Below are 9,951 nucleotides of genomic sequence, written 5' to 3' on the forward strand. Positions count from 1 at the left end.
ATTCTGAAAATAGTGTCATAGGTCCACCACTAATAAAGAAAAAAATTTCACTTCAATTATTTTTATCTCCTCTATTCAGATTTGAATACCTAATTCCTGACTTTTCACCTTAGTTCATAAGGGTTAAATGTCTCTACCCTCACTCATTCTTCAGCATCTGAGAAAATGGCTGTCTTTTCATCTCTTCTTGAGAGAACTCTACTCCACTGCAGTATAAGTTATCAGGTAGTCCCTTATCATTTTCCTTTCCTATCTTTGAAATGTTTATTTCTCTCCCATGTCCTTTCTGTAATTAATTGACCTTAAATGGCCAGTGTATCCTAGGAACTCTTCAGTGTCCTTCATCTGCATGTGAAAATCTAAGATTCAGTGTATCTGGTTTACGTCTGATTTACTGAAACATACAGATAAAAATGAATGAAAATAATTTTGAATGTTTAGAGGAAAAAAAGAATGAACAGGGAACTTTACTTAATAGGGAATCATTGTTATTGGTGTATTAATGCAAGATAATTTAATTATAGCCAGGAAGACCAAAATGTTCAAAAAATATTTTTTAAGAAATCAATAATAGAATATTAGGGCCTTAAGAGATATCTGGAGGAAAGGAAATGTCCCCTTTGAATTCTGGAGTTACTTTTAATCCATTTATCTTATCCTAAGTGTATTTAGGAAAGAAATTAAAACTCATTAATGATTAAATTTGCCAGATCAAGCTTTTCTTTTACTGTCATTACCATTTTTACCTCAACTCTTGATAGGGAAGAGATTATGAAGAAAAAAAGGGATTATTTTATATAATGATCACAAGAACCATACCTGTCCTGATCTAAGACAATTCAGATTAGAAGATGCAATTTATTACTAACAGAAAGCCCTACAGCCATGAACTGTGTGTGCTTTGTATCTTTCAGAGCTATATTTGTATAAAGACAAATAAAAAAAATGTAGTTCCTTCATAATGAGGAGTGTAGGGAGTTTGATCTCTGAGAAGAATAGTAGCCTTTCTCTAGCTCTTGAAAGTGACTCAGTAAAGATTTTGATCTCTATATTGTAAATTTGATATCCTGTGGATCTCCTCTTCACCTAGCCCACTGAGTCTACTGTTATATTACATCTTTCAAGCTTAATATTTGCTTGATTAAAAAGCTTAGGGTTTAAGGGGGGGTGTTTGTTTTTGCTTTTTTATGTCATCTTTCTATGTCTGGTTTAAATATTATTCATGATATTTGCTGTTATGTTTAATTATATTATATATGGACTTTGTCATGGATACCACTTTTCTTATATTTCTGGAACCTCTGTTTTTATTTAAATAATATGAACCAGCTTTTAAAGACTGCATTTGAAGAGTAGCAGTGCTCATGTTCATGTGTCTTCCTCATAAGCTGTCTGCTCCCAGCTGTCTATTCAGTACTAATATTTAATAAGGTTTTTATTTTCTTCTTAGTCGTTTATCACAAAAGGCCCATGTCTAATATGTCTACCTACTTCTCCTGAATCAAGTGGTGTTGCTCCTCTTTTGTTCTCTATTCTTCTCTGCTACATCACATGCAGGACAGAGAGTTAGAAGAAACCTTTTGGGTCCAAATCCATTTTTATATTGCATGCAATATATCTGTTTGTAAAAACAACAGACATCTCTCTTGTTTCTGACTCCCTTTAAAACAAATTTCTTAATCTTACATTTGTCTAAAATTAAACTTTTAAACTATTTGTCCTTTAGGGCCCTGAAATATCAAGGAACATAGAATCATAGAAAAGTAGGGCTGGCAGAAACCTCAGGAAACTATCTAGTCCAACCCTATGCTTAAGGCAGGATCATGCCTGTATAAGCTATCTGTTTATTCAAACTACTCTTAAAAGCTTCCAGTGATAAAGATTCTACAACTTTCTAGGTAAACAGTCCCAGTGCTTAACCACCCTCATAGTCAGAAAGTTGGGGTTTTTCCCCCCTGAATATCCAGCATAAATTTTTGTTGTTGCAATTTAAAATGTATATTAATTGTCCTTTGTGGACACAGAAAAGAATCTATCACCATCTTCTTTATAATGAAAATAAATCTAGCCACAAACTTTTATGAGAGATCACTTATGGTTTTCGAATTGGGAATGTACTTAAATATCTTACTGAATTTGGAAACATACCCCTCATTTTCCTAAATCTCTCTGAATATGATTCCGTTCTCTGAAATATTTGTTTGCCTGCCTAGTGTGAAGTTCTGCAAACCTGAATGCCAGGAAAATGGTTTCTTGCCCATTCATTTCTATTTCTTAAGCTCTACCTAACAACCAGGCCAAATTTTCCACTCCATGACTTCCTGGGGCCTCCCTTTTTTTTTATATTAACCTTGTGTTTTCTTTATTGCCATTCTCCAAAGCCTTTCACATTTTTAGAATTGATTAAAATTTCTATACTTGGACTAATGCAAAATTCCCATCTCATACTGCACAACAGCTCTGTCTGTATTTAGCAATGTGAATTTTATCACTTGTTTTCATGTGATGGCTAATGCCCTTAATTATTCACTTTCCTTTAGAAGAAATGTGTTAAGCTGCTGTTCTGGATTTTCTTATGATTGGTATTTAAATGTGTTTATTTATGCAAATATGTTTATTTACTGAGGAGTCCTGCTGTTCCTCAACAGAGGTGCATGGGAAGCAGTGACTATAGGACAGGTGGCCTGGGTCTACTAACAGAGAACAGCACGTCTCCTGGAAAGTTATGGGGGAGCTCAGGATTCTACTCCAAAAAAGAGTACTAACTTCCATTTCCACCCTCCAAAGTCTTACAGGCTCTTGAGGTCAGCACATAATAGTCATATACTGTGGTAATGAAAGGGGTATAAAAACCAGGACAGACAGAAAATTGCTGTGGCTGAAAATGCCCCATTGGTCCATGACATATTCACAGTTTTCACAAAAACTTATTAGGGATTTACTTTATCCTACTGCTGCATATGTGCATTGAAGGAGGAAAGGGTATTTTTTCCCCTTAACTTAAATATGCCTCTCTGAATGAGTTAGTCCACTATCCTGCATTCTCCCTAACTTCAGACTAACACGGGTAACTTCCTCTCTTTAAATATCCTGTTATGAAAGGGAGGGTAGGGGGAGAGAAAGAGAGAGAGAAATGCTTGTTATACTTAGGCATAAAGGAAAATAGCACAGAGTGGGGCTTTAAAGAGCCAATACCCCAATTACAACTATTCTTGAACACTCACAGATGTCTCTCTTTCCTGACATGCCCATCAGTCAGCAGCATCAGAACCTCATTTTCACAAGTATACCTGATCTGCAGACATGGGAAACACCACATTTACAGGCTCCCCATTATTTCAAGGTTCAGTGCCCAGTTTTTCTTTTGTCTTAACTGTACTGTATTATCATATGCAAGGCTTTTGAAAAGATCGTGATTTTGTTTCAGGGCAAGACATGCTGCTTTCATAAGGAAGGTAACAATACTGTGAATTAACTACCTTCAGAATTTTAGGCATTTGCTTACAGGGGCTTGAAGGAGCGGAGGCTTATTTAAAGGGGATGCAGAGATAAGACTCCCTGTTACAGGAAAAAGTGGAGTAGGAAGACAGAAATGGATAATTTTGCAGCCTCCTGCAAGATCTTGAGAAGTGAGGAGGTTTTGATGCCATATCCTTTCCAGGGAACAAATCCTAATGATTATAGAGTGGAGGATTCTCTAACGGTTCTCTGTGATTCTCTAATCCTGGAGGTGTCCTCTGTATAAAGGATGTCAAAGCCTTAATGCTGCTCTGTGGGGCCCTCATGTGCCTTAACAGTCCAGTTCAATTAGGAGTCATGTCAGTCATGGTCCAGCTATAGCAGTGGAATATGTCCTCCCAAGAAAGGGGAATGCTGCAGAGAAGTTAGCATGGGGTACATTGATTTTCCCAAGACTGGCAGGTTTCATGGATTCTTAATATACAGTCAAAAGAGGAAATTCCTTTATCTTCAAATGAGAGGCTTAAGAGTCAGTCTTTGCAAATATTTTTGTATGGTTACTTGTTCAATTTGGCAGTAACTTGTCCTAATTTCATTCCCACTGTGCCTTGCATTGCTGTATACCTTTGGAAATAGAAGGAAAAAGTGCTTACAATTAACACCATGGTGAATTCTGTGCATTGTGTGCCGGGCCACTTCCTCCTGTACTTTTACTTGGCCATTTTTCCTGTATGAGTGGTTTATTCATCTACTTATTAGAAATACACAGAGTTCAGCCAGTATTGAATCCTGTGGCTGGGAATACATTTAAACGGCAGGGTTTTGCTTGTTTTCCTTGTTCTGGGCTCAAATCATTCAGTGCAGTCTCCACAGTGATTATCTTCTCAACAGTGAATATCATTAACCGAAGCATATTTGTTTGTGCTAAAAAGTCAGACTTCAGCATAAACTTGGAAAGATAATTCCTTGACAAATTATTCCAGCCAGCACTCAACAAAACTGCCACATGATGACTCTGGGCCAAAAAACATTTGATGTCAGTACTGTGGTGGCCGGAGACAGATACATACTCTACCAGTCTGAGGACCAAGAATGATGATGTTCTAATCCTGGCTCTGTTATTTGACTTCTGTGGCTTTATTTTATATTCTTTTCTTCTCTGTAAAATTGATATAAAACGTAACTTCTCCACAGGGATGTTGTAAGAATTAGTTTATGGTATGATATTCCACTCTTTGGGCAGCCAAAACTCCTATCAATTTCAATGAGTGTCTGGAATAAAAAGAATTTCACTGTCCTCTTTGTTGTAAGAAGCTTTGTAAATGAACAGTACAATAAACACTATATCATGAGCATTATTAAATGCTACATTCTTTGCTAGCACCTATCCCAAAATATTTCAAAACAGATGCAAAAGGGGCATTTTAAAGGAATTGTATGTGCAAATATGAATTAAGCCAGTAATTCAGAAAAACTGTTTTACATTTTGAAAAAAAAGAAGTTTGCATGGGTAATAGTTTAAAAGGATGCTTTCCAAAAACATGGAGTAATACCTATCTTCTTGCAGAGTCACACAGGTTTGAGGGAAAACTTCCAGATTTTGTCAGGTTTTTTATAAGCGTACTGAGCCTTGGCTACATTTTCAGCTTGGAGGCTCAGTTTTGTATTCCTTTCACACAGGCAAGACACCTCCCTCTGCAATTAATAGGACTTCTGAATGCACAAGGAATGAGGGCTCAGTGTTCTAATTTTTTTTATTTGCTGTTCAATTAAATAGGTAAATCCATAATGTTTAAATGACTTGCTGGAGAATAGCATGTGGTTATCTGGCTGCATTTAAGCAGAATAAGTCCCATAATATTTTTCTTGCTCTGTTTGATGGGATTCATCTGAAATACATTTTTAAAACTTAGCAAGAATTACAATGCCATTTGAGTGATAAAGTAGTCCTTTATTCTTAAGGTAATAAGATATATTTTATTAAGAATGTATTTTATTTGTTTAAATTTAATTTGAGATGGTACATAAAGTCTTAGATGTTATTCTCAAGCTCAAAACTCAAGCTTTGTTTAAAAATATGACTGTTGATTGCAAGCAGCCATTTCAGCCCTCAATCACTTTCTTCAGTGACTTGTCAGATAAGCTTTACTTAAAAGGGACAATATTGTGAATCAATAAATATTCCCATTAGTAACACAATTGCTACCAAATACTTTTGAGAAGACAGTAAAGCTTTTTATTGTTTATACTTCATTTTCAGTTACACATAGGAGGAACACTCAATGCAGTTCTATCACAGCAGGTGGACCATGTTCTGAAACTCTAATTTTGACTTGCTGGAGTTTAGTAGTGCTTTAAGGTCTTATCGGAATAAAAGGGAGAAATGAAATAAAAAGATAATGGGAAGAGAGCAATTTCACTCCCAGGTACTTATTTTGATGTGTAGATATTTGTTTTGCAGGTGATGTAGCTCTTCTGAAAGAGCAAACTGCTTTGTTTCTCTACAGAGCAGAACACTAGATAATAGAGGTATTTCATAAGATTATGTAGTCCTTGGTGTTCCATGGAGTAAGGGTGTGCAGACACAAAAATGGAAAACTTGAGTTACGACATCAAAATGACTGCTCCTATTCCCAGCTGGTTAAAGGCAAAGGTCACAGGACTTCTTTGTTTTCCATTCCTGGACTGAGTAGAAGCAAGAAGTATTAATGTATGAAGGTAATGATGAAGACAGTCAGCCATGTGTGTGCAATGCAGATGAATGTGTACAGAACTCTTATTACAAGATTACTTGCATTTGCCTTGTTTTACAATCCAGATATAATCTGCACACTCCTACCTCTCTCTCATATTCAGCTGAAGGAGTTCATTTACACAGCGTACTGCAATGTTCCTATTTTAAAAAATGTCCCAGTTTTCCTCCAGGCCCTGCAAGTGAAATTAACAACTCTTTCTGCTGAAAAGAAGAAATTACAAGTGCACACATAAATACAAATATGCTAATATTACACACACAGTAACTGTGCTTTTGTGCACACCCCTACAACTTGCAAAAGAATAATCAAAAAGTAAGCCTGCAAAATAAGTAGTTTGCTCTCCAACTTTTTTTCCAGCCCAGATGGGTTATAAGCCTCCGTACTCCAAGTTGCCCTCTGTTTTGTTTGTTTGTTTGCAACTGATGTGTGTGACTATATTGGAACAGCATCTCTGCGACAGTCATTACACTGAAATGCAGGGCTGAACAGTTTGGTGGCAGAATGTATTGACGTTTTTGCAGCCTCATGAGTCTGACAACTGGGGTTGGGGAGTTTCAAGCCGTGGGTCTTTACAATAGCAACTTGATTCTGCAGACAAAAAGGAAGAGATTTGGAGAATTATTAAAAGTGTCACAATAAAGACAATAGATATTCTGCAGAAAAGTGCACTGAAGGACAGACATCACAGCACATGCCAAGTTATATGTACAGTTAGATACAGCTTTTCAGCATGGGAGGTAAGCAGTTGTCTGAGTGTGCTGGCATGATGAATCCCTCATTAGTCTTTTTGTTAAAATGGTTTGTTTCATCTGAGCTCGCTCCTCCAGTCTCACCCTCTGGACTGAAAAGGAATCTGGGGAGTAGTAAGATGCAGGATGTTTGAAGTCACATTTAAACTGCAGCCTGATCCAAAGTCAACAGAAGTACATTATTTGCCCTGGATTTCTATAGACTTTGGATCAGGCTTCATCTGCACAATAAAAAAAAAAAAAGTTTCCTTATCCCTCCATCTCCAGAAGTAACTCCTCTTTGCTGTTCTAAAAGATGGAAGTAGATGAGATTTATGCTAGATAGCAATAATCTCACTGTCATACTTATTCATTGGCCATTATATTCTATGAATGGCACCTGGCTATCCAAGTGTTGCCCAAAGACCTCTGAAGTTCTTTGAGCTACACTGGAAGTGCTGAACTTGACTTTGCCTTGGCAAAAAATAGAAAAGACAGGCCATGCTTGCATTTCAGTCAATGCTGCGTAAGCAGCGTTACAAAGAAGAAAGTGATGAGCCACATGGACATTCTTATTCCCTTGTCCTGGGAAAGGAAGGTACATAATGCTGCATCAACAGAGGCTTTGAGTGGGCATGTGGTGCTGCCAATCCGGGCAAGAGGAAACGCTTTGCCTTTGAAAAGTCCTGCAGGAGGGTTGCTTTAAATAAGAGCCACTGTGATTTTTAACGGTGTCAGCTGCTGTTGGGAATTTACATATGCTTTCTCTCTCTCTCTCTCTCTCTCTCCCTCCCTCCTTCTCTCTCTTTCTCTCCTTCCTTCCCCCAAACACACGGAGGTTAGGGAGCAAAAACCAGCTTGAAAGGATGAGGGTTGCTCAACACTAATTAGCCTGACTTCATTAATCTGTGGGAAGAGCACTGGATTGTTGCCAGTCACTTATCAAGGGCCCCCTTTAACTGTGTAAAAATGTCACGAAGGTCGTGGTAAAGAAATGAAGGCGGTTTGCAGCCTTTGGCCCCGGAGCGCCTCAGGTTTCTGGGCTCCGTTTGATGCAATCGGACAGGGGCTGAAACAAAAGCGAGTCTGCAGGGAAAACTGGGCAACCGGATCGCAGCACCCCGCTCCCCTCCGCCCTTCCCCGCGCCCAGGGCCGGGGCTGGGCAGGATCAGCCGGCACCTGGGAGCAGTTTAAAGCCCTGCCTGGCTCACTTAAAAGAGTGATCGGGCGGGACAAGAGCGGCGAGACACGAGACTCGCTTCCGGCAGAGGCGGCAGACGCACGAAGTAGCGACTCCGACAACTTCAGAGCTGGCTGGAGAGCTCCGGCAGCTGCCCAGCGCCTGCCCTAGGGCGGGTGCAGGAGGCAGCAGCGGGGTCTCGGGAGGGCACTGCCGGCTGGGGGGGGCCGCCCGGCGGGCCCCTGCTCCCGGGAGGAGAAGACCAGCCCCCTACCTGCGGAATCGGACCCGACTGCGCATTCAAGCCGCTCCGCAGCGTCCAGGCCGACCCGCGTTCAGCCGCTGCATCGGAAGCGGATCAGTTTCTGAAACGCTTGCTTGAAGTCTTCGTTGGACATGGTGTAGATGATGGGGTTGATGAGGGAGTTGAGATATCCGAGCCACGTGAAAAAGTCAAAGATGGCCATGTGGAACCAGCACGCGTCCTTGCAAATGGGCAGCACCAGGGAGATGATGAAGAAGGGCAGCCAGCAGACGATGAAGGCGCCCAGGATAATCCCCAGAGTCTTGGTGGCTTTCCGCTCCCTGGCGGCCGTGAGCTTCTTCTTCTCCAGCAGCGCGTCGGAGACCTTCACCTTCACCTGGTTCATGTACACGGGCGAGCCCGCGTCGCTGCCCGGCTCGGGGGCCTTGGAGTTGATGGAGGTGACGGACGAGGAGGAGCCGGGCGAGTCCGTGATGAGGTGCGCCCGGGTGAAGCGCTTGCCCGCTTTCTTGGGCGTCTGCTTCAGGATCCGGGAGCGGGCCTCCACGTAGATGCGGCCGTAGAGGGCGATGAGCAGCAGCGTGGGCAGGTAGAAGGCGCCCACCGTGGAGTAGACGGTGTAGAGGATGTGGTCCGTGTTCACCACGCAGTCCGACACCTCGTCCGCCTTGGCCTGGCGCCAGAAGAGCGGCGGCATGGAGATGGAGATGGAGAAGACCCAGACGAGCGCGATCATGCCGGCCGCCCGCCGGGGAGTCCTTTTGCTGGAGTAGCCCACGGCGTCCGTGATGGCCCAGTAGCGGTCCAGCGCGATGACGCAGAGGTGCAGGATGGAGGCCGTGCAACAGGTGATGTCCGAGGACAGCCACACGTCGCACACCACCTGGCCCAGCGTCCACTTGCCCGTCACGGTGTACACGGTGCTCACGGGCATGACCAGGATGGCCACCAGCAGGTCGGTGACGGCCAGCGAGGCGATGAGATAGTTGGCCGGCGTGTGCAGCTTCCTGGTGCGGGACACGGTGGCGATGACGAAGGCGTTGGACAGCATGGTGGCCAGCGTGAGCAGCGCCAGCGCGGCGGCCAGCACCACCTTGCCGCCCAGCGGCGTGCCCTCCTGGTAGGCGCCCGCCGCGCCGCACCGCCCGCCCGCCGACGACTCGTTGGCGGGCAGCGGGCACGGCCCCGCCGCCTCCATGCCGCTGCCGGCCGCTCGGGCTGGCGCGGGGCTCAGCCCTCCGCCATCCCGCCGGGCCGGGGCGGTGCCTGCGCCGGCGCCGCCCCGCGCCCGGCCCCGCCCCGTCCAGCGCAGCCGGGAGCCCCGAGGGGAGCCCCGAGCGGAGCGGAGCGGGGCCGGGCCGGGAGCTCTCGCCTCGGCCCCTTATACAGACCCGGCGCGGCGCGGCGCGGCTCTGCCCGCCACTGCCACTCGCGGGGCGCCGGCCCCGCGCCGCTTCCCGCCGTCTGCCGGGTCCTAGCGCCGCCCCCGGGGCCGGGCCGGGCCGGGCCGGGGAGCTAGTCCCGCAGTTGAGCGGGGCGGGGCGGGGCGCGACCTGCCCGGG

At 43.9% G+C, this 9,951-nt stretch overlaps 1 protein-coding gene across 1 annotated transcript; it reads right to left on the minus strand.

Annotated features, from left to right (window-relative positions):
• Positions 1-5,396: 5,396 nt before the first annotated feature.
• Positions 5,397-9,587, minus strand: HTR1B (5-hydroxytryptamine receptor 1B). The gene is made up of 2 exons (XM_090031397.1): positions 8,399-9,587; positions 5,397-6,803 (listed from the first exon to the last, which is right to left on the minus strand). The coding sequence occupies exon 1, from the start codon at positions 9,585-9,587 to the stop codon at positions 8,460-8,462; it is 1,128 nt and encodes a 375-aa protein (XP_089887523.1). The 3' UTR covers positions 5,397-6,803; positions 8,399-8,459.
• Positions 9,588-9,951: the final 364 nt, after the last annotated feature.

Source organism: Crocodylus siamensis, chromosome 1 (assembly GCF_052110815.1).
Source record: "Crocodylus siamensis isolate JL-2025a chromosome 1, ASM5211081v1, whole genome shotgun sequence".
In the NCBI taxonomy this organism is placed as follows: Eukaryota; Metazoa; Chordata; order Crocodylia; family Crocodylidae; genus Crocodylus; species Crocodylus siamensis.

Coding starts and splice junctions, on each gene's coding strand:
- HTR1B (XM_090031397.1), bottom strand. CDS start 9,587: ATGGAGGCGGCGGGGCCGTGCCCGCTGCCCGCCAACGAGTCGTCGGCG.